Below are 24,168 nucleotides of genomic sequence, written 5' to 3'. Positions count from 1 at the left end.
GTCCTGACATTTGGGGGATATCTGTCCTGTCCTGACATTTGGGGGATATCTGCACCGTCCTGACATTTGGGGGATATCTGCACCGTCTTGACATTTGGGGGATATCTGTACTGTCCTGACATTCTTGGACCTCAAGAAATTAGATTGGCTGTCAGTACTTCAGGGTGATACATTTTCAGATCTATACCATAGTTTGTGAACTCTATAACTTTCCTACAGACTAAATAATACATCCTAATTTGGGTTATTGTCACCAAAGACATGTAGCAGAATACATCTCGGCCTAAATTTATGAAGAACAATTATTTATTTGCAAACTTTTATAACAGAAACAAAGAAAAACGTGGGTTTTTTTTTTCAACATTTTTGGTCTTTTTTTGTTAATTTAGCAAAAAATAAAAACCCCAGCGGTGATTAAATACCACCAAAAGAAAGCTCTAGTTGTGTGAAGAGAATTATAAAATTTTAGTCTGGGTACAATGTTGTATGACCGCGCAATTGTCATTCAAAGTGTGAGAGCGCTGAAACCTGAAAATTGGCCTGGGCTGGAAGGGGGTAAAAGTGCCCGGTATGGAAGCGGTTAACCCCTTAGGTTCCACAGTGAGTATAACAAGCATGCTTTACTGCATCTACAGACTGATTGTACTGTTGTGGGTTTAGTAACACTTTAAAGCACGTTGAATGAGTCTACTTACTGAAGGCAGCGTTCATTTGAGGATAGGAGTGGGGAGGCCGGCACTACCCTGAGGCTGTACTGAGAGAACACATTACGAAGAAGACAGAAGCTCCATTTATTCATAAAAGATAACACAAATGACTAAAACAACAAATCAAATTAAAACCGCAGAGGGTGGGGTAGGATACATAATGCTTTCATAGCTTCGCATTCAAATAAAATATTTACAGGCCGAAACATTCAATACACACCTTCATGCAATTAAATAAATCACTTAAAAACCAAGATACGATGTAGAAAAATATATTTGCTCATGATCCTGTTGCGTTGATACCACGGTAAACATACATGCAGGGAGAGCCTGTTCACACAGACAGAGCCCTCCACAGAAAAATAAAAATACAGACAAAAAATAAAATCATATAAAATTATAAAATATGACATTCAGATAACTTCTGCAAATCCATCAGGGAGGACACAAAAGGAGTCATGCGATTGTGAGAAATGACATGCTCTGAAGTCAGATTGGGCAGACGCAAGCACTTCTCTGCTGCTGAGGGGGGGGGTCTGCACTTCTCTGCTGGGGGGGGGGTCTGCACTTCTCTGCTGGGGGGGGTCTGAGCTGAATCCTTGACTAATGCGGACATAGAATGTTCTTTATCTTTAGAAGACGGGCCCTGAATACTCACCTGCCAAGTGCACCCCCTGAATGCGTGTTGTCTGCAAAACGCAAACCCGGAATCCTTGCAGTGTGCAGAAGGCAGGCCCCCGAATGCCCAATAATTTATTAATGGCAAAGCCCCAATGCCTGTTATATGCAGAAGGCGGGCCCTGAATGCCCACTATTTGTCAATGACAGACCCCAAATGCTTGTTATCTACAGAAGGCAGGCCTTGATTGCCCACCATTTGTCAATGACAGACCCCCAATGCTTATCTGCAGAAGGCAGGCCCTGAATACCCCCTATTTGTCAACGACAGACCCCAAATGCCCGTTATCTGCAGAAGGCAGGCCTTGATTGCCCACCATTTGTCAATGACAGACCCCAAATGCCCGTTATCTGCAGAAAGCAGGGGCTGAATACCCACCATTTGTCAATGACAGACCCCCAATGCTTATTATCTGCAGAAGGCAGGTCCTGAATGCCCACCATTTGTCAATGACAGACCCAAAATGCCTGTTATCTGCAGAAGGCGGGTCCTGAATGCCCGCTATTTGTCAATGACAGACCCCAACTGCCCATTATCTGCAGAAGGCGGGTCCTGAATGCCCGCTATTTGTCAATGACAGACCCCAACTGCCCGTTATCTGCAGAAGGCGGGTCCTGAATGCCTACTATTTGTCAATGACAGACCCCAAATGCCCGTTATCTGCAGAAGGCGGGTCCTGAATTCCGTCATTTACTGAAGGTGGACCCTTAGGAGCTGATTTACTAGATCTGGAGCAATTGGAATCTGGTGCAGCTGTGCATGGTGGCCAATCAGCTTCTATTTTCAGCTTGTTCAATTAAGCTTTGGCAATAAACCTGGAATCTGATTGGTTTCTATGCAGAGCTGCACCAGATTTTGCACTCTCCAATTTCGGTAAATAACCCTCTTACCTGAGGTTCACATCTGTGCGGGTGGTGCCGCTGTGGATCCACACGAAAATCCGTGCAGCCTCACAGAGAATTGCGGACCCGCGGGCAGCGTGCCATTAGTTCTCATGGCACGCCGCCTGCACTGGAAAACGCGACCGTACTGGGAACCTCGGCTGCGTTTTACAAAGAAGTGCAGGGACTTCTACCCTGCGTGTCATGGGCAACGGGATGTCCATTCAAATGAATGGGCTCTCGTGCCCGTGCAAAACGCGGCCCCCACGGCCGCATAGATGTGAACCGGGGGTTAATGTTAATTATCTGCAGAAGATGGACCCTGAATACCCATCAATTCATTATTTCTAGAATGCAGACCACAATTACCCATTATCTGCAGAAGGTGAACCTCGAATGCTTTTTTTTTTTTTTTTACCTGCATAAAGAGGACCTGATTGCCCATTGTCTGCAAATCCGAAACCCTGAATCCTTTTTGTTTGCAGATAGCAGTCCCCGGATGCCCGTTATTTGCTAAAGACTGACCCTAAATGCCCCTTTTTCTGTAGCTGGTGTACTTGAAATGTTCATTATCTTCAGGTGGACCCCAAAAATTTGTTTTCTGCAGAAGGCAGACACTGAATACCCATCTGTCAAATACACACCCTGAATGCCTGCTCTATGCAGACAACAAACCCTAAATCTTTCTTTCTGCAGAAGGAAGGTCCCAAATGCCAGTTACTTGTCAAAGGTGGACCTTGATTGCCTGATTACTACAGGAGGTGGACCTGAATACCCATTATCTGCAGAAGATGCAACCTGAAGGCTCAACATCAGCAGAAGACGGACCTGGATGCCCATTATCTGCAGATGGAACCTGAAGGCTCAACATCAGCAGAAGGCGGACCTGAATACCCATTATCTGCAGGAGATGCAACCTGAAGGCTCAACATCAGCAGAAGGTGGACCTGAATACCCATTATCTGCAGAAGATGGAACCTGAAGGCTCAACATCAGCAGAAGGCGGACCTGGATGCCCATTATCTGCAGAAGGTGTAACCTGAACACACTCCATATCAGCAAAAGGTGGACCTGAATATCCATTAACTGCAGAAGGTGGAACCTGAACACTCGACATCAGCAAAAGGTGGACCTGAACGACCATTATCTGCAGAAGATGGAATCTGAACGCTCAACATCAGCAGAAAGCGGACCTGACTGCCCATTATCTGCAGAAGATGGAACCTGAAGGCTCAACGTCATTAGAAGGCGTACCTGAATGCTTATTATCTGCAGAAGGTGGACCTCAATAAATGTATCTACATTACATATAGAGAATTTGAAGGCACATACTTGGCGGATTTAGTAATGTAAACAGTGCCTGTGATCAGATAATGTGCCTCCCAACTGACCCCGATTCCATTATTCCTACATTTACTGACAGAAGCAGGTCAGACAGAGCCCCAAAAGCCCTACTTGCTGCAATACGCATACTACAGCAGCAGCAGAGCAGAGAAGGTTCATGTGTATACCCCATGAGTCTGGGACAAGACGGTTCCCCTGGATTGATTTTAGGGGTTCTTAGCAGCTGATAAAATTGGGAGTAACAATGAGCCTGTCTTTGCATGCCTATATTGAAGTCAATTCCTGTAGATAGGACGTCCTCTGAACTGTGCATATATGTGGCATTACATTGGCTGTATCTGAGGCCTCCATGGAAAAGTCCAGCTACAGCCCTCTGGAATTATTGCACAGTTACTGGTTGGATCACGGTCAGTCACATGGTCAGAAGAAGCAGCAGTTTATTGGAGGTATGGAGACATCTCATGAGTTGTTTATTGATGATAGTGCATTACACCATACGGTAAAGTCGTCTCTGAGGTCATGAAACGTCAAGGTTGGGTGGAGCCTCCTGGGGTTCATTTTCGGAGGCACACAGAGGATTGTCAGTCTTTGGTACGAGAGGCCACAGGGAAGGTCCTCAGTTGTGGAATCCTTTCAGTGTGATGGGTGCCTGGAACCAGATATACTCCTCATTGCTATAGGCGTCGGGGGTCTCTGATGCACCGCAGGACATTCTGACTGTCAGTGTGTGGCCCCGAATAGGCACTTTGTAGTTTAGTTTAGGCCGGAACCACTCTGTGCCGCAGTCCCTGTGTCCCTGCACCAGTATGACCACGCTCATGAGGGTGGTGGAGCGGAGATCACTGAACGGGTCAGCCAGGAAGATGGTGTGGAAAAGCTGCCGGAGACAAGGCCGCGTGCTCAGGCTCTCCTCTCCATTGCCCACCTGTACACCCTCCATGTCTATCACATACATCTCCTTGGGGCTCACTACAGATCCTCCCAACAGCAGGAGGACCCGAGGAACTGCCGTCAGGATAAAGAAGGTCTCCAGCTGGGCCAGCAGCTCCTCCAAGTCTGACATAGAACGCTGACACTGGCGGGAATCCGATACTTCTCCCTTCGTTGGTCTCCTGATGACTTCTCCCTCCTGGAACCAAGAGAGACAGAAACATGATCAACACGAGGACTGGAAACCTTTCGCAGTCAGATGGGAGATCTCGACTTCAGAGTTAAAGTGGAACTGAAGTTCCGCTGAAAGAAACAGCGAGCAGGAAGGCTTTTATTGCAGAACAGACATGCACCTCCTGCAATAATATGTCCCGACCTGCCTGCCTGCTCGCTGTCTTCTCCAGTGCTGTAAACTGAGCTGTGCATGTTCAGACAGGAGATAGAGAGATACAAAGTAACATTGTTTATAAACATTGTTCAGACAGGAGATAGAGAGATACAAAGTAACAATGTTTATAAACATTGTTCAGACAGGAGATAGAGAGATACAAAGTAACATTGTTTATAAACATTGTTCAGACAGGAGATAGAGAGATACAAAGTAACATTGTTACTTTTCTATTCACTCTGTTTAATTCATCCTCAGACTAAAGGGATGAGCTTCAATCTGCATTCGATTTCAGTCAATGGAACCCGACACGCCGCCTGGACACCTCCCCCCGGGGAGCGCACGCCGCCTGGACACCTCCCCCCGGGTAACACGCAGCGCCTGCACTCCTCCCCCCGGGTAACACGCAGCGCCTGCACTCCTCCCCCCGGGTAACACGCAGCGCCTGCACTCCTCCCCCCGGGTAACACGCAGCGCCTGCACTCCTCCCCCCGGGTAACACGCAGCGCCTGCACTCCTCCCCCCGGGTAACACGCAGCGCCTGCACTCCTCCCCCCCGGGTAACACGCAGCGCCTGCACTCCTCCCCCCCGGGTAACACGCAGCGCCTGCACTCCTCCCCCCGGGGAACACGCAGCGCCTGCACACCTCCCCCCGGGGAACACGCAGCGCCTGCACACCTCCCCCCGGGGAACACGCAGCGCCTGCACACCTCCCGGGGGAACACGCAGCGCCTGCACACCTCCCCCCGGGGAACACGCAGCGCCTGCACACCTCCCCCCGGGGAACACGAAGCGCCTGCACACCTCCCCCCGGGGAACACGCAGCGCCTGCACACCTCCCCCCGGGGAACACGCAGCTCCTGCACACCTCCCCCCGGGTAACACGCAGCGCCTGCACACCTCCCCCCGGGTAACACGCAGCGCCTGCACTCCTCCCCCCGGGTAACACGCAGCGCCTGCACTCCTCCCCCCGGGTAACACGCAGCGCCTGCACTCCTCCCCCCGGGTAACACGCAGCGCCTGCACTCCTCCCCCCGGGTAACACGCAGCGCCTGCACTCCTCCCCCCGGGTAACACGCAGCGCCTGCACTCCTCCCCCCGGGTAACACGCAGCGCCTGCACTCCTCCCCCCGGGTAACACGCAGCGCCTGCACTCCTCCCCCCGGGTAACACGCAGCGCCTGCACTCCTCCCCCCGGGTAACACGCAGCGCCTGCACTCCTCCCCCCGGGTAACACGCAGCGCCTGCACTCCTCCCCCCGGGTAACACGCAGCGCCTGCACTCCTCCCCCCGGGTAACACGCAGCGCCTGCACTCCTCCCCCCGGGTAACACGCAGCGCCTGCACTCCTCCCCCCGGGTAACACGCAGCGCCTGCACTCCTCCCCCCGGGTAACACGCAGCGCCTGCACTCCTCCCCCCGGGTAACACGCAGCGCCTGCACTCCTCCCCCCGGGTAACACGCAGCGCCTGCACTCCTCCCCCCGGGTAACACGCAGCGCCTGCACTCCTCCCCCCGGGTAACACGCAGCGCCTGCACTCCTCCCCCCGGGTAACACGCAGCGCCTGCACTCCTCCCCCCGGGTAACACGCAGCGCCTGCACTCCTCCCCCCGGGTAACACGCAGCGCCTGCACTCCTCCCCCCGGGTAACACGCAGCGCCTGCACTCCTCCCCCCGGGTAACACGCAGCGCCTGCACTCCTCCCCCCGGGTAACACGCAGCGCCTGCACTCCTCCCCCCGGGTAACACGCAGCGCCTGCACTCCTCCCCCCGGGTAACACGCAGCGCCTGCACTCCTCCCCCCGGGTAACACGCAGCGCCTGCACTCCTCCCCCCGGGTAACACGCAGCGCCTGCACACCTCCCCCCGGGTAACACGCAGCGCCTGCACTCCTCCCCCCGGGTAACACGCACCGCCTGCACTCCTCCCCCCCGGGGAACACACACCGCCTGCACACCTCCCCCCCGGGGAACACACACCGCCTGCACACCTCCCCCCCTGGGGAACACACACCGCCTGCACACCTCCCCCCCTGGGGAACACACACCGCCTGCACACCTCCCCCCCTGGGGAACACACACCGCCTGCACACCTCCCCCCTGGGAACACACACCGCCTGCACACCTCCCCCCCGGGGAACACACACCGCCTGCACACCTCCCCCCCGGGAACACACACCGCCTGCACACCTCCCCCCCGGGGAACACACACCGCCTGCACACCTCCCCCCCGAGGAACACGCACTTCCTGTACACAAAACGTGTAATGGCACCCCAAACGTCCTGGTGACACCTACATGTCCTAATCCTGGAATCTTCTTTCTATAGCACTAGGTGAAACCTTTTTTTTGTTGGTTTTGGATGGAGTGTGGAAGGATTAGGCCCCTGTCAGATATTTATGACTGTCTGCGTCCCCGCTGGGGAGATTACCCATCTCTATGTATCCAGGTGTCACTGAGACAGAGAATGATGGGTCATCCAAAACTTTGGAGTTGTCACCAGAACAGGAATAGAGAAGAAATCTTCCACAGGGGACACCTGCCCTCACTTTATAGAGATTTCCTCTGACTTCCTGTTGTGTTCCCTGTGATAGGAAGTGGGACAAAATCTCCCCAGTTAGACACAGACAGCAAAAATATCCATACCCTCTTCCAAAGTGTTTTGATTGGGAATCCTGGATCAGTCTCCCTCCCGATTGGTGACCCAAATGCTCCTGGAAATGCGCAGGTTGTCCCCGCGGTTGGAGAGGATCACCTGTTGCCTCTGGCAGAAGCGGAGTAGCTCCTCGTAGGGGAGGGGCAGTTGGTGTCTCTGGTGCAGGATGTGTTTCAGAAGCTCGCAGGTGAAGCGGCAGCAGCTCTCTCTGGTCACCCGGCCCGGGAACACCACCGACACGTCAAGGTCGTCCCTGGAGCCGCGTCTGTTCGGGCGACCGCGGGGTCTCCGCAGCAGGTGATCAGACTCCGCCTTCTCCATGATCTGCAAAGAGAAGAGACACCAGTGAGTACAGCATGGACTCTGCAATACCGAATGTACAGGGGACCCTACCCCTCCCCCCACTTATCAATGGGAACTAGTCAGGCCTGGTATTGAAAGTTTCTGATTGGCTGCTATGAAGCAATACAGACAGTTCTTATTTCATTTCATACATGTACTGAGGCCTCACACATAATGAGGACTATGTATCTGCAATAAGGACTGTCTGTACTGCACAGAAGGGAATGGGTGACTGTACAGTCATTTCCTGTCCCATGTGCCATGGCGGCACCCCCCCACGGTCTCTAGAGTAAAGAAGAGAGGATTATGGGAAGCCACACAGTGACTCCACCCACCAGAAACCTCAGCAGGCTCCGCCTCTTTAAGGGAATTAACTTGAAGTTTACTAACAGCCAATTTGATGGGGGAGATGGGGGAGGGGGGGTTCCCCTCACTTCCTGTCCTGGTGACCTAACAGAAAGTGAGAGAAAATCTTTACAAAGTGAGGGGGAAGCTCCTGCCAGAACAGGTGTCCCCAATGGAAGATTTCCCCCTCACTTCCTGTCCTGGTGACCCAACAGGAAGTGAGAGAAAATCTTTCCAAAGTGAGGGGAAGCTCCTGTCAGAACAGGTGTTCCCACTGGAATATTTTCCCTCACTTCCTGTCTTAGAGACCCAACAGGAAGAGAGAAGAAATTCTTCCAAAATGTCAGATCAGTCCCCATTAGAAGATTCTTCTCACTTCTGGTCCTCCAAACACAACAGGAAGTGAGAGGAAATCTCTTCAAAGTGAGGCAAAGCTCCTCTCAAGAGAGGTATCCCCAATGGAAGATTTCCCCTCACTTCCTGTCCTGATGACCCTACAGGAAGTGACAAGGAATTCCTCCAAAGTGAAAGGAAGTGCCAGTCAGAACAGGTGTCCCCATTGGAAGATTTTTTCCACTTCCTGACCTGGAGACACAACAGGAAGTGAGAGGAAATGCCTGTCACATCAGATATCTCAATTAGAATATTTTTCCTCACTTCCTGTCCTATAGAAGTGAGAGGAAATTCCCCCGAAGTAAAAGGAAGCGATAATTATGACAGGTGTCCTCATTGGAAGATTTCCCCTCACTCCATGTCCTGGCGACCTAACAGGAAGAGAAAATCCCTCCAAAGTAAGGAGAAGCTCTTGCCACATCAGGTGTCCCCATTGGAAGATTCCCCCTCACCTCAGGTCCTCCAGACACAACAGTAAGTGAGACTAAATCTCTCCAAAGCGAGGGAAAGCTCCTCATAAAAGAGGTGTTCCCACTGGGAGATTTCCCATCACTTCCTGTCCTGGTGACCCAACAGGAAGTGAGAAGTAACTCCTGGCAGAACAGGTGTCCCCTTTGGAAGATTTCCCCCTACTTCCTGTTTTGGTGACAACATGCCAGCACAGACACCCTTCTGATGGGGGAAGGGCAACCATTCAAAGCTTGGGTGTTGTTACCCTATGAGCAGTGACACAACACATGAAATCTGATTGGCTGCTGCGGGACAGTCCAGGTTTCATCCGCAGTGCTAAAAACAACCAGTCAAAGCTTCCCTCTCATTCCCTCCTCATGTGACCGAGTATAACACCCCCCTTCCCGCTGTAAACAGCCGGTATCCCCCCTCCCTTCGCTATATTACCGGCTCCGCTCCTCCGGCTCTCTCCCGGGAATCACAATTCAAAACTATCGCGTCACTTCCGCTTTCCGCACCACTGACGTCAACCTCAATGGGTGTGGCCGGATGAACTGGACACTGCCAGAGGCTTTTGTCCCCGTACATGGGGGCCGCCATATTGCCGAGGCCAAATAGAGAAAAAGTCAATCCAGAGATCTGATTGGCAGAAGGAGGAGGTCTGTTCATATCTTATTTATCTTTTTCATATAATTTATATATAAATATAATATATTTAATTATATGTATATTTTATAATTATATATATATACACACACATATATATATATATATATATATATATATATATATACACACACACATATATATATATATATATATATATATATATATATAAAATCATAATTCATCCTGGAGTGGAGAGGCTTTTATTGCTGTCTGTGTCCCAGTTAGGGAAATTCTCCCTCCCTATTTGTCCTGTTTACCATTATCACTGAAAATGAAAGTAATAGTAAATCTCAAATTTTGGATTGTCCCCAGAAAAGTAATTGAGGAGAAATCTTCCCATGGGGACACTAGTTCTAGGGACAACCAGGGATTCCTCCCCTTTGGGATTTCCTCTCACTTCCCGTTTTAGCTGTAGGACAGGAAGTGAAGGGAAATTTCTCCATTGGGGATGCAGATAGCCCAAACAGGGCTTATAACCCTCCTTTACTCTCTTGAAGATGAAACAAAAAAAAAGTTTTGCTTATAGTTCTACTTTAATCCAGACATTTTCTCTTAAATGACTCCAACCATTCCTTTCGAATGTATATGTGTCTTGCCCTCAAAAAGTATTGTTCATTTTTGGCACTTTAAATTTGCAGTGTTATAATGTAAGATGTGTTTTATGGGTGTATCATATGTGTTTTTTCTTTCTTTTTCATACTCGTCATTTCCTGCCTCCAGGATGTAGGTGGTGCCTGTTGGATTTGTGGACATGTGACTTAAAAAATGCACTAGTTTAAGCGAAATTAGGGCACAAATACTTACCTAGGCTCCAAAGGCCAACGTCCCTGAGGTCCCTTGCCCACAGTGGCATCTTCTCTCTAGCCTTAGCCAGGTGCCGGTGTTGACTATCGGAAACTCAGTGTCTGTACTAACAGGGATACCTACCTACTGCCTCGGGTAAAAGAGTCCCTCGTGACATTAGGGAAAGTATTATTATTATTATTATACAGCATTTATAAAGCGCCAATAGTTCGCTCAGCGCTGTACATTACAAAGTATAGTTCTTCTTCACCCTAGACCTGGCTAGTGGCTACTGGTAGGCCCTGGTCCCATACAAGGCCCAAGAGAGGACCGTCTTCATCACACCTTTGGGATTGTTTGAGTTTAATTGGATGCCCTTTGGCCTCAGCAATGCCCCCAGCACCTTCCAACATTTAATGGAAAAATGTCTTGGAGACTTCATCTTCGAGACTGTGCTAATCTATCTCAATGACATCATCATATTTTCTAAGACATTTGAGGACCACGTCAAACATCTGGACTAGGTGTTAGTGAAAAGCGCAAAACACACCTGAGGTAAAACGCCAGAGTTTAAGTGGGAGCGCAACCCGTACCAGGTGCTGGGGCAACCTTTCCTACCCCTGTCTATAACCTGGTTTCTGAGGAGCCTGACCTTGTACAGAAATGACTGCACCGAAACATGTTGAGACCTTGCGTACTGGGTGGTGAATGCTCCGAGAGGCCTGCCAATGACTTGGAAGCTTTCGACCATGCCGGCGTTCCATTGGTGCATTAGGCACCCACTGACTGGTTCCTGCCACCCTTTGTGCTTGAGTCTCCAGTCCTCAGTGACCCTTCACCTTGACCTTACTGGTTCAGGGAAAAGTCCTACTTGGAACCCAGGTGAAGAAGAGCCAGAGAAAACAGATGACCCCTCACCACCTGTGGCCTCTAAGTCACTTCCTAAAGATGAACCTTTGCCAAGTGACTGCTAAAAGCCAAGAGAACCACCACCCTGTGCAGCCTAATTTTGGGCAATTACCTGCAAGGTTCCCTGATTATGTTGTTTGTTCTGCCTTAACCTGTTTTATTGCATTATTGTTTACATATTTATTGTGTTACAATGCCAAGGATAGCATCTGTTAAAGGGGAAGGGGGGGGGGGAGTGTAGGCAGGTGCAGTCTCTTTTCTCCACTGTAGGTGGCATTCAACCTGAGTGGTACCACAGTCTGGAGAGGAAGTCAGGGGATACAGTTTCTCTATGGTTTCTTGGGTCAATGGAGCAGTTTTCTGGTTGACTACGCTGCAACCATGTGACCGTTGGTGGCCATCTTGGGTCAGCAGGGTCTATATACAGTGGATATAAAAAGTCTATAAACCCCTGTTACAGTGTCAAGTTTCTGTGATGTAAAAAAATGAGACAAAGATAAATAATTTTACAACTTTTTCCACCTTTAATGTGACCTATATACTGTACAACTCAATTGAGAAACAAACTGAAATCTGTTTGTGGGGGGAAGTAAACATGAAAAACCTAAAATAATGTGGTTGAATATGTGTGCACCTGCCATCATTTAAAGTGCCTCTGATTAACCCCAAATAAAGTTCAGCTGTTCTAGTAGGTCTCTCCTGACATTTTCTTAGTCGCATCCTACAGCAAAAAGCCATGGTCCGCAGAGAGCTTCCAAAGCATTAGAGGGATCTCATTGTTAAAAGGTATCAGTCAGGAGAAGGGTACAAAAGAATTTCCAAGGCATTAGATATACCATGGAATACAGTGAAGACCGTCATCATCAAGTGGAGAAAATATGGCACAACAGTGACATCACCGACAGTGACATCACCAAGAACTGGACGTCCCTCCAAAAATGATAAATGAGACAAGAAAAAAACTGGTCTGGGAGGCGGCCAAGAGACCTACAGCAACATTAAAGGAGCTGCAGGAATATCTGGCAAGTCCTGGCTGTGTGGTTCATGTGACAACAATCTCCCGTGTTCTTCATATATCTGGGCTATGGGGTAGAGTGGCAAGATGGAAGCCTTTTCTTACGAAGAAAAACATCCAAGCCCAGATAAATTTTGCAAAAACACATCTGAAGTCTCCCAGAAGCATGTGGGAAAATGTGTTCTGGTCTGATGAAACCAAGGCTGAACTTTTTTGGCCATAATTACAAAAGATATGTTTGGCGCAAAAACAACACTGCACATCACCAAAAGAACACCATACCCACCGTGAAGCATGGTGGTGGCAACATCATGCTTCGGGGCTGTTTTTCTTCAGCTGGAACTGGAGCCTTAGTCAGGTTAGAGGGAATTATGAACAGTTCCCAATACCAGTCTATATTGGCACAAAACCTTCAAGCTTCTGCTAGAAAGCTGAACATGTAGAGGAACTTCATCTTTCAGCATGACAACGACCCAAAGCATACATCCAAATCAACAAAGGAATGGATTCACCAGAAGAAGATGGAAGTGTTGGAATGTCCCAGCCAGAGCCCAGACCTGAATCCGATGGAAAATCTGTGGGGTGATCTGAAGAGGGCTGTGCACAGGAGACGCCCTCACAATCTGACAGATTTGGAGTGTTTTTGCAAGGAAGAGCGGGCAAATATTGCCGAGTCAAGATGTACCATCTGATAGACTCCTCCCCAAAAAGACTGAGTGCTGGAATCAAATCAAAAGGTGTTTAAACAAAGTAAGGGTGTGCACACTTATGCAACCATATTATTTTAGTTTTTTATTTCTACTTCCCTCCACCTAAAAGATTTAATTTTGTTGTTCAGCTGAGTTGTACAGTTTATAGGTCACATTAAAGGTGGAGAAAGTTCTGAAATTATTTATCTTTGTCTCATTTTTTTACATCACAGAAACCTGACATTTTACCAGGGGTGTGTAGACTTTTTATATCCACTGTAGGTCCCTGCCCTTGGGTTTTGGCACGCACCCTGCGAGTGGCTAGTGTAGGGAGAGAGACTCCACTTGATAGGAGAGGCACTTAGCGGTAGGGAAAGGTTGTAGACGAGAAGGGACAGGTTAGGGACTTGCTATCCTGAAAGGAAACCTTGCCACTTGGGACCAGACTGGTCAGGCTGCACTCCAACCTCTGAGACAGACACTGTCAGCATCTCTTCTCAGCCACATCTCGAATTGCACAGAATTGTAAGTTAGTCCCTGAACAGCATTCTCCTGCTAGGGTGTTTGTAATACTGGCATTGTGCTCAATACAAATTTCAAGTTTTTGCAACCAGATTCTGGTTGCCACACCACGTTGCACCACACCACAATGTGGCCTGTAGTTCTCCTACCATTGGGTTTTCCTACCATTGGCTGAGAACCTGTTAGTATTCATGGGACCTGTAGTTTTCCTACCATTGGGTTCTCCTACCATTGGCTAAGAACCTAGTAGTATTCATTGGACCTATAGTTCTCCTACCATTGGGTTTACCTTCCATTGGCTGAGAATCTGGTAGAATTCATGGGACCTCTAGTTCTCCTACCATTGGGTTCTCCTGCCATTGGCTAAGAACCTGGTAGTATTCATGAGACATATAGTTACCCTACCATATCTGAGAACCTGTTAGTATTCATGGGACCTGTAGTTCTCTGACCATTGGGTTCTTCTACCATTGGCTGAAAACGTGCTATTATTCATGGGACCTGTAGTTTTCATACCATTGGCTGGGAACCTGCTGGTATCCATGATACCTGTAGTTCTCCTACCATTGGGTTCTCCTACCACTGGCTGAGAACCTGGTAGTATTCATGGGACCTGTAGTTCTCCTACCATTGGGTACTCTTACCGCTGGCTGAGAACCTGGTATTATTCACGACCTGTAGTTCTCCTACCATTGGCTGAAAATCTGGTATTGTTCATGGGACCTGTAGTTCTCCTGCCATTGGCAGAGAACCTGGTAGTATTGATGGGCCGCATAATTCTACCATTGGGTTCTCCTACCATTGGCTGAAAATCTGGTATTATTCATGGGACCTGTAGTTCTCCTGCCATTGGTGGAGAACCTGGTAGTATTGATGGGCCGCATATTTCTACCATTGGGTTCTCCTACCATTGGCGGAAAATCTGGTACTAATCATGGGACCTGTAGTTTTGCTAACATTGGGTTCTTCTACCATTGGCCGAGCACATGGTAGTATTCATGGGACCTGTAGTTCTCCTTCCATTGGGTTCTCCTATCATTGGCTGAGAACCTGGCAGTATTCATGGGACCTGTAGTGCCTCAAAAACTCTTGTGTGAACATGTATGCCATTCTCTAAATAAATTCTGAAGCAAGTTTGTCCAAGGCAGCCTTTTTTCAACGTTCTCACCCCTTGAGGAAGGTCTCAGGGAACCCCTGATATGATTAGTCCCTCAAGGGTCATTGGAAAAATGCCCCACACATTGGACAGTGGTAAGTGGAAAGAATGCCTCCCTTACAGTGGTGGTCAAAATGCCATCCTCGGAGTCATGCCGCATGCTCTGCCGAGTGGCGTTGGACCTGGAACTATGTGGGCACCATCAGATGAGAGGTTGGTAAGCCACAGCTCAGGGAACCCCTAGCTGCCCTTGGAGGAACCGTAGAATTTCATGGAACTTTGGTTGAGAATGGTCACATTAGGGTATTATTTATCCTGAGTGCTCAATATATACAAATAACTCCTACTAACACAATGAAACATAGAGTGACCAAGGACCAGAACCATTTTAACAAGATCAGGATTTAAAACACAAATTGGATATGAAGGACTCCATTCCTTTTTTTAATCATATAGTTTTAGCAAATTAAACAAACATTTCCCATTCCCCAAACTCTCCCTTCCTTCAATCCCCTTTCAAAGATCATTTTTCGTTCACATTTGTTCTCTTCTGTTCTTGCGTCAAACATTGGATGAGTTATGGATGATGGGGAGTGGTGATAAAAACGAACAAAATGCATTTGAAACAGTCCAGCTAGAACTTTATATGAGCAAAGAAAAACATTAAGTCGATCCCCGTCTTCTTAGCCTATAAGAACAAGAAAACAGGTTGTTACCAGATATCGAAGGTAAATAAAATGGCCAACATATGGCAAGTTTAAGGCCCATGCCTAGGGCCACATAGTGGGGCTGCAGCTGTACTGCAATGGTTAACTGCTTCTTTAGGTCTAGGGGGCATAGAAAAGAAGATTTACGTCTTCTATACCCACTCCTTTGCTCCCTTGTGCTGCTAGCCCTGCAGCATCTTCTCTCCCATTTTTCAGTAGTCTAAGGTCTTGGCGTGCTCAAGACTGATACAGGGTCCATTGCCCTGCGCTAGACATGCTGACAGACAGTCCACTGATGGAACATGGGGAAGCACCATCTGTCCCAGGATTGGACATGATGACATTCTAATCAGTTTATTCTGGATGATACATGCAGGGAATCATGGTGACAGCTTATTGTTGCACTAAGGAGAGGCATAGAGAGGCATGCATCCTGTTATAGTTGTGTTCTGTAGTCATAGCCAGGGGCGGACTGACAACTCATGGGGCCCCTGGGCAATAGGGGATCATGGGGCCCCTGTGTCCTTGCCCAAACTCAAAAAAGCCTATGAAAAAGGTACCAGGGGCATCTCATGGGGCCCTCTACTGACCCCAGGCCCTCAATAGGGGATCATGGGGCCCCTGTGTCCTTGCCCAAACTCAAAAAAGCCTATGAAAAAGGTACCAGGGGCATCTCATGGGGCCCCCTACTGACCCCAGGCCCTCAATAGGGGATCATGGGGCCCCTGTGTCCTTGCCCAAACTCAAAAAAGCCTATGAAAAAGGTACCAGGGGCATCTCATGGGGCCCCCTACTGACCCTGGGCCCTGGGGCAGTGACCGAGTTTCCAAAGGGTCAGTCCTCCCCTGGTCATACCTGTATCTCATACAATCTTGGAGTGTCACATGACTGAATTTAAAGCCAACCTGTACTTTGTCCATACGATTTTATTGGCTAGGAGAACCATGATCAGCCAGTACCTTCCTTCCCAGTGCTCCCTATCACACTGAGCACTGCTAGATCATACGGTACTTGTGTGCATCAGTTTGAGTATTAAATATCATGGTGGTCAGGGGAGGGTTCTCCATTGTTGGCTTTAGTGAGAGGAATAGTGCCCCATTGTTGGTGTCAGTGGGAGGAATAGTACCCATTTTTATTTTCAGTGGGAGGAATAGTGCCCAAGCATTGGTGTCAGAAAAGGAATAGTGCCCCATCATTGGTGTCAGTAGGAGGAATAGTGCTCCATAATTGGTGTCTGTAGGAGAAATAGTGCCCCAGTATTGGTGTCAGTGGAAGGAATAGTGCCCCACCATTGGTGTCAGAAAAAGGAATAGTACCCCATTATTGGTGTCAGTGGAAGGAATAGTGCCCCACCATTGATGTTAGTGGAAGGAATAGTGCCCCAACATTGGTGTCAGAGAAAGGAATGGTGCCCCATCATTTGTGTCAGACAAAGGGATAGTGCCCCATCATTGGTGTCAGTGGAAGGAATAGTGCCCCACCATTGGTGTCAGAAAAAGGAATAGTGCCCCATCATTGGTGTCAGTGGAAGGAATAGTGCCCCACCATTGGTGCCAGTATAAGGAATAGTTCCCCATCATTGGTGTCAGTAGGAGGAATAGTGCCCCGTCATTGGTGTCAGTGGAAGGAATAGTGCCCCATCATTGGTGTCAGTGGGAGGAATAGTGCCCCATTTTTGGTGTCAGTGGAAGGAATAGTGCCCCACCATTGGTGTCAGTGGAAGGAATAGTGCCCCAACATTGGTGTCAGAATAAGGAATAGTGCCCCATCATTGGTGTCAGAGAAAGGAATAGTGCCCCATCATTGGTGTCAGTGGGAGGAATAGTGCCCCATCATTGGTGTCAGTAGGAGGAATAGTGCCCCATCATTGGTGTCAGTAGGAGGAATAGTGCCCCATCATTGGTGTCAGTAGGAGGAATAGTGCCCCATTATTGGTGTCAGTGGGAGGAATAGTGCCCTATCATTGGTGTCAGTGGGAGGAATAGTGCCCTATCATTGGTGTCAGTGGGAGGAATAGTGCCCCATCATTGGTATGAGTGGGAGGAATAGTCCTCCATTGTTGGTGTCAGGAAGAGGAAATAGTGCGCCATCATTGGTGTCAGTGGGAGGAATAGTGCCCCATAATTGATGTTGGTGGGAGGAATAGTGCCTCATCATTGGTATGAGTGGGAGGAATAGTGCCTCATCATTGGTATGAGTGGGAGGAATAGTGCCCCATCATTGGTATCAGTAGGAGGAATAGTGCCCCATCATTGGTATGAGTGGGAGGAATAGTGCCTCATCATTGGTGTCAGTGGGAGGAATAGTGCCCCATCATTGGTATCAGTGGGAGGAATAGTGCCCCATCATTGGTATCAGTAGGAGGAATAGTGCCCCATCATTGGTATGAGTGGGAGGAATAGTGCCTCATCATTGGTGTCAGTGGGAGGAATAGTGCCCCATCATTGGTATGAGTGGGAGGAATAGTGCCTCATCATTGGTATCAGTGGGAGGAATAGTGCCCCATCATTGGTATCAGTGGGAGGAATAGTGCCCCATCATTGGTATCAGTGGGAGGAATAGTGCCCCATCATTGGTGTTTGTGGAAGGAATAGTGCCACATGAATGTTATGAGTGGTTGGAATAGTCCACCTTCATTGGTGTCAGGAAGCGGAATAGGTTGTCTTTATTCATTTCAGTGAGATTTGGAAAGCCTCCACCATCGGTGCTCTCTTACTTTGGAATATGGTCCATGTCCTGCTGTACTCCTCCACTGGCCAGGTGACATCAAGGAAAGAACTATGCAGCGATCTCCTCCCTGATAGTGCTAAGTGCTGCCAATCTTCATACAGTGACTCCCTCCGGTATACAATAAGGAAGCCCACTCATTGATGGGGCCAATCTACAGCCAGAAGTAGGCTGTAAACCGGCCACACACTGTAATGTAACCTCTTGCCCGCCACGTAACACGTATGTGCTGCTGTACGGAGGACGGGCCTTAATGCCTGCATGCTGCACATATGGTCCATGACGGCTGTGGTTTTTGTGCTGACAGTGCATTCACTGTGCGCTCCTGCTGCCACCCAGCAGGATGGCTCCTGATCATGTGACAACCAATCACATTGATCCTGCGATCGGGAAGTCCATCACGCCTCCCGGCATTAATGCCCAATTAAAAGGAGGGTGCGGAAAGGGGCACTCATGGCAACTCATGGGGCAACTCATGGGGCCCTCGGGCAATAGGGGATCATGGGGCCCCTGTGTCCTTGCCCAAACTCAAAAAAGCCTATGAAAAAGGTACCAGGGGCATCTCATGGGGCCTTCTACTGACCCGGGGCCCTCGGGCAGTGCCCGAGTTTCCAAATGGTCAGTCCGCCCCTGGAAGTGACCAATCACGGTTCTCTGTCTGGCAATCCGATGGACGTGTCTGGGTTTGGCGATTGACAGGAGAACGGTACTTGTCTAACTGCACTGTGCCAAGTGTAAAATTTGGTGAAGGTGGGATTATGGTGTGGGGTTGTTTTTCAGGAGTTGGGCTTGGCCCCCTAGTTCCAGTGAAGGGAACTCTTAAGGCGTCAGCATACCAAGACATTTTGGACAATTTCATGCTCCCAACTTTGTGGGAAGAGTTTGGGGATGGCCCCTTCCTGTTCCAACATGACTGCCCACCAGTGCACAAAGCAAGGTCCATAAAGACATGGAGGAGCCAGTTTGGGGTGGAGGAACTTGACTGTCCTGCACAGAGTCCTGAACTCAACCCCATAGAACACCTTTGGGATGAATTAGAGCGGAGAGTGTGAGCCAGGCCTCCTCCCCCGACATCAGTGCCTGACCTGACAAATGTGCTTCTGGAAGAATGGTCCAACCTTCCCATAGACACCCTCCTAAACCTTGTGGACGGCCTTCCCAGAAGAGTTGAAGCTGTTATAGCTGCAAAGGGCGGGGCCAACTCAATATTGAACCCTACGGACTAAGACTGGGAGGCCATTAAACGTCATGTGTGTGGAAAGGGCGGGGCCAACTCAATATTGAACCCTACGGACTAAGACTGGGGGGCTATTAAAGGTCATGTGTGTGGAAAGGGTGGGGCCAACTCAATATTGAACCCTACGGACTAAGACTGGGGGGCCATTAAAGGTCATGTGCGTGGGAAGGGTGGGGCCAACTCAATATTGAACCCTACGGACTAAGACTGGGGGGCCATTAAAGGTCATGTGCGAGGAAAGGCAGGCGGCCCAATACTTCAGGCAATATAGTGTATTTCTGGGGATTGCAGTTACACAGAGACAGTACAGTCCTGACAACTCACAATTAGGTTTGCTAATGAGTCCCCCTTCATCCTGGCCAAACTTGTGTTTAGTTTCTTGAAATCCTCCTGAACTTCCTTATACAGATCTTCAACAGCAGCTGTGAAATAATTGAACAGAAGCTTTAATACAATGAATTGTTGGCTGTTTGGTGATTCAGGTGGCTTTTCTTTGAAGATGATTTTATCACAACACATACATTTAATATTGTTTAAGACAAACTTGCACAGATAGGTTATGTTTATGCCACAAGTTCTGTCTCATTCTAATTCATTCCAACTCAAGCGGAACTGCACTCCATCTGAGCACCACAAACCAAAAGTGCTACTTAGTTCGTTTTAAATATTCATAACAAACTCTTCCTCATCCACCTGTGGCTTCATGCTTTATTTTGCTGAGAAATCACTTTGATTCCCCCCCTAGCCTTTCTAGCTGTGGCCAGCTTGAGTAAGGACAGATGACTCATGTAGCATTTACTTCTTGGAATCCATCTGCCCTTAGCTCAGGCATGCAGGCAAGAGGGCTTGCTTAGCTCATAAAGCCCCTCCTCCCCAAAGACTCCATGTTGGCCTAGGCCAGAGACCAGGAGTTAACTGTTGCATTTATATAAAAATGTTTAGGCATCAGTATCCCCCCCTAACACCCCCCCCCATACTTACCTGTGCCCTCGTTCAATCCAGCGCTGAGCTTGTCTGCAGCTCATCTCTCCCCTCCATTCGTGGCCTCAGCTTTTAATCACCGGGTCCCAGCCGGTGATTACTCACCGGCACCCAGTGATTGCCAAGCATCTCCAACGGGGGGGGGGAGAGCTGTTAGTAAACAAAACAGTTCTCTCCCCTGTCAGCTCCTGCACACTGATTTGTATGGCTCTGCATAGCACAGCCATACAAAGCAGTGTGCTTACAGTGAAGCACAAACAGCCACACGGTTAACCCTTTGATTGCCCCACATGTTAACCCCTTCCTGCCCAAAGCCATTAGTACAGTGTCAGCGCTTTTTATTAGCACTGATCACTGTATTGGTGTCACTGGGGATGTCAGTGGCAGTTAGTCAGTCCCCCCCCCCCCCAGTGTCAGAATGCCCGCCGCAGTCTTGCTATAAGTCGCTGATCGCCGCCATTACTGGTAGAAAACAAAAAAAACCCCAGTATATATACCGCCATTTGTAGACGTTATAACTTTCACGTAAACCAATTAATTCACACGTATTGGGATTTTTGTTTAGCAAAGACATAGAGCAGAATACATTTTGGCCTAAATTTATTATGAAATTTGATTTATTAAATTTTTTTACTGGACATGTTTAATAGCAAAAAGTCCAAAATATTGTTTTTTTTTCAAAATTGTCAGTCTTTTTTGTTTATAGCGCAATAAATAAAAACGCACAGGTGACCAAATTTTAAATCAAATGCAGCGTTGCATGACCGCGCAATTGATAGTTAACCACTTGAAGTCCGGACACTTTCCCCCCCTTCCAGTCCGGACACTTTCACCCCCTTCCAGTCCGGACACTTTCACCCCCTTCCAGTCCGGACACTTTCCCCCCCTTCCAGTCCGGACACTTTCACCCCCTTCCAGTCCGGACACTTTCACCCCCTTCCTGCCCAGGTCAATTTTCAGCTTTCAGTGCTATCACAATTTGACAATTGTAACACTGTACCCATATGAATTTTTTTGCATTTTTTTGAGACAGATAAAACTTTATTTTGGTGGTATTTATTCACCACTGGGATTTTTATTTGTTTGCTATATAAAGTCCAAACATTTTCAAAAAAAGTGTTTTTCTTATAAAATTTTGCAAATAAATAATCTTTCTTCATAAATCTTGGCCAAAATGTATTCAGTTATCTTTTTAATAAAAAAAAAAAATAACTCAAATTAGTTTATAACCAAAAATTATAATTTTTTTAAATTTTTTTTTAAATTTTATTTTTTTTATAGTATTATTTGGTTTTGTTTTTTTTAACATACTGTCACCCTAGCAGTACAGTGTCACCATAGTGACACTACTACTTGTGGGGGGTGATGAGGATTTATTTATTTTTAAGTTTTTTTACACTGATTGCTTTTACACCCATAAAGGCTGTAAAAGTAATCATTTCTCCTTCTCTCTGGCTGCATTCTTGTAGCATCTGGGAAATACTGTGAGAGCTGTAATTGGTCACAGTGTAGTAACAATTTCTGGAAAATCAGGAACACTCCGGACATGAACTCTTAAGGAATACAACTGATTTATTAAAAACAGCGCTGTTTTGACTCAACAGACGGCTCGTGCTCTCATCTGCTAAGTGAGTTATAGAAAACTTCTTACAAGCGTATATACCAACGATTACGTCACAAGTCATACATTTCTTCTTTCACTTTCTATACACTCAAAATTCTTCCTAAACTCTACAGAATAACCTGGGACAGCAGCTACAGATAAGAATCCCAACTACGAGCTGGTACACATCACTCACAGGAAAAAAGGGAGGGGGGGAAGATGAGCCAAAAACAGGGGTGGACTGACCATTTGGGAACTTGGGCACTGCCCGAGGGCCCAGGGTCACTATGGGGCCCCATGAGATGCCCCTGGTGTCTTTCATAGGCTTTTTTGGGTGTGGTTGAGTGTGGGCCAGGACACAGGGGCCCCATGATCCTCTATTGCCCGGGAGCCCCATGAGTTGTCAGTCCGCTCCTGGCCAAAAACCTTGCTTTTACAAACACAGGCTGCTAGAAGTGTTACAGTTTAAAGGGGAACTCTACAACATCTGGGTGCTACCATAGCAGCTTGTCACATGGTACAAGGCGGTTGTGAATAGCCCTGTACCATGTGACCTCGGTGATCATTCACAGATTTCACAAGTAGTAAGCAATGATGTCAGAAGTGACATCTTGTTTACTACTGTTCATGTGATCACTGATTGGCCAATCAGTGATCACATGATTGGGATCTCACACAAAGGTGTCCTCCGGACACAGCGGGCACCGGATCACGGTGCCACATGATCCCAGGGAGCGTGCACAGGCGGTGAATGCGGATACTGTTTATAAACGGTCACCCACTCCTGCACTGCTCATGTCTGGCCGTTTATGTTCATGGGCTGGACAGGAAGCGGTTAAAGTAACGCAGCGCTGTGTCGTCAAAAATGGCCTGCTCAGGAAGGGGGGTAAATCCTCTGGAGGGCGAGGGGTTAAGTGAAACACAAACGTTAAAAAAAAATCAATTCCACATGTAAGATATAAGATGTCAGAATGAACATTGTACTCTTCTGTGACACAGCATGTAGCCTAAAGGCACCTCCCAGACATATCACATGAAGGATCCATGCCACCCTCCAAGCCACATTGAAAGCTCCTTCTCCCCGGTGTACGCTACTTAAAAAAATATTTTCTCTTTGTGAAATGTCCCCCGTGGCAGCTCTACGTGGCCTTATTTTCCAATAATTTGCCTACTACTAGTCCCCCCACCCCCCATCGTAGATTTGGGATTCGCCTTACAAATTGGGTTTGCTGAACTTCGCCAAACTTGGGTTTGCTGAACCCGATTCGCCGAACCTTCGTCAAATTGAAGCGGGGAGCAGGGGCGGACTGACCGAGGGCCCAGGATCAGTAGGGGGCCCCATGAGATGTCCCTGGTACCTTTCATATGCTTTTTTGGGTGTGGTTTGAGTGTGAGCAAGGAAACAGGGGCCCCATGATCCCCTATTGCCCGGGGGCCCCATGAGTTGTCAGTCCGCCCCTGGCGGGGAGAGATTCTTCCATCACTAATGATGGCAGAGGATACGTTCGTATAATATCTGGAATTGTTCTTCTGCATATCTTTACCTCTAGCCAGGTCCAGGCATTTCATACAGGTGCATCCATAATAGAAGCGATCCAACTCCGTGGTGTTCTCCTTGTTTCTCTTCCACCGCATAATGGTTCGGTCACATTCCTCTATGCGCACTGTGCGTGATCGAAGGCAAAATGATTCAAGTGTTACTAAACCCACAACAGTACAATCAGTCTGTAGATGCAGTAAAGCATGCTTGTTATACTCACTGTGGAACCTAAGGGGTTAATCCTCTGCATTGTGTAAAAAGGCTGTTTGATCCTGTCTTCTCTGATCCTCCCTTTCTGCTGTCCCCAATCCATCTGCTGATAGTACAGAGCCTTGGGGGCACTCTGCACATGCTCAGTTTGGTGTGTATTGAACAAGAGGTTTTTTTTTTTCTTGGGAGGGTGCATGTGATCAGCACAGGGCCAATCAGCACTGTTCAGACAGAGGGTTAGGGATCATGCAGACCCATAGGACAATCGGGAGAATGAAAACCTCTCCTACAAGCTTTAACCAATGC

General features: G+C 48.2%; 1 protein-coding gene and 1 long non-coding RNA gene across 2 annotated transcripts; both read right to left on the bottom strand.

The window, feature by feature from the left end:
- Nucleotides 1–767: 767 nt before the first annotated feature.
- On the bottom strand, nt 768–9,621 carry MAD2L1BP (MAD2L1 binding protein). The gene is made up of 3 exons (XM_089661170.1): nt 9,562–9,621; nt 7,684–7,908; nt 768–4,740 (listed from the first exon to the last, which is right to left on the bottom strand). Exons 2-3 carry the CDS (start codon nt 7,903–7,905, stop codon nt 4,228–4,230), a joined length of 735 nt encoding a protein of 244 aa, XP_089517296.1. The 5' UTR covers nt 7,906–7,908; nt 9,562–9,621; the 3' UTR covers nt 768–4,227.
- A 5,759-nt stretch (nt 9,622–15,380) lies between these two features.
- On the bottom strand, nt 15,381–23,772 carry LOC149437066 (uncharacterized). The gene is made up of 3 exons (XR_016308192.1): nt 23,657–23,772; nt 19,853–19,950; nt 15,381–15,545 (listed from the first exon to the last, which is right to left on the bottom strand). It is a non-coding gene; the product is annotated as an uncharacterized LOC149437066 (long non-coding RNA).
- Between the last annotated feature and the right edge of the window lie 396 nt (nt 23,773–24,168).

Source organism: Staurois parvus, unplaced genomic scaffold (assembly GCF_062004578.1).
Source record: "Staurois parvus isolate SC_StPar_1 unplaced genomic scaffold, SC_StPar_1.0 ptg001320l, whole genome shotgun sequence".
NCBI lineage: Eukaryota > Metazoa > Chordata > Amphibia > Anura > Ranidae > Staurois > Staurois parvus.
Note: the sequence above shows the minus strand (reverse complement) of the source record. Positions and strands in the feature narration are given on the sequence as shown.

Excerpts from the sequence above, each read along its gene's own strand:
- MAD2L1BP (XM_089661170.1), bottom strand. The coding sequence starts at position 7,905 with ATGGAGAAGGCGGAGTCTGATCACCTGCTGCGGAGACCCCGCGGTCGC. Across the intron at positions 4,741-7,683 it reads GCTTCTGCCAGAGGCAACAG|GAGGGAGAAGTCATCAGGAG; the intron begins GTGATCCTCTCC and ends TCTTGGTTCCAG.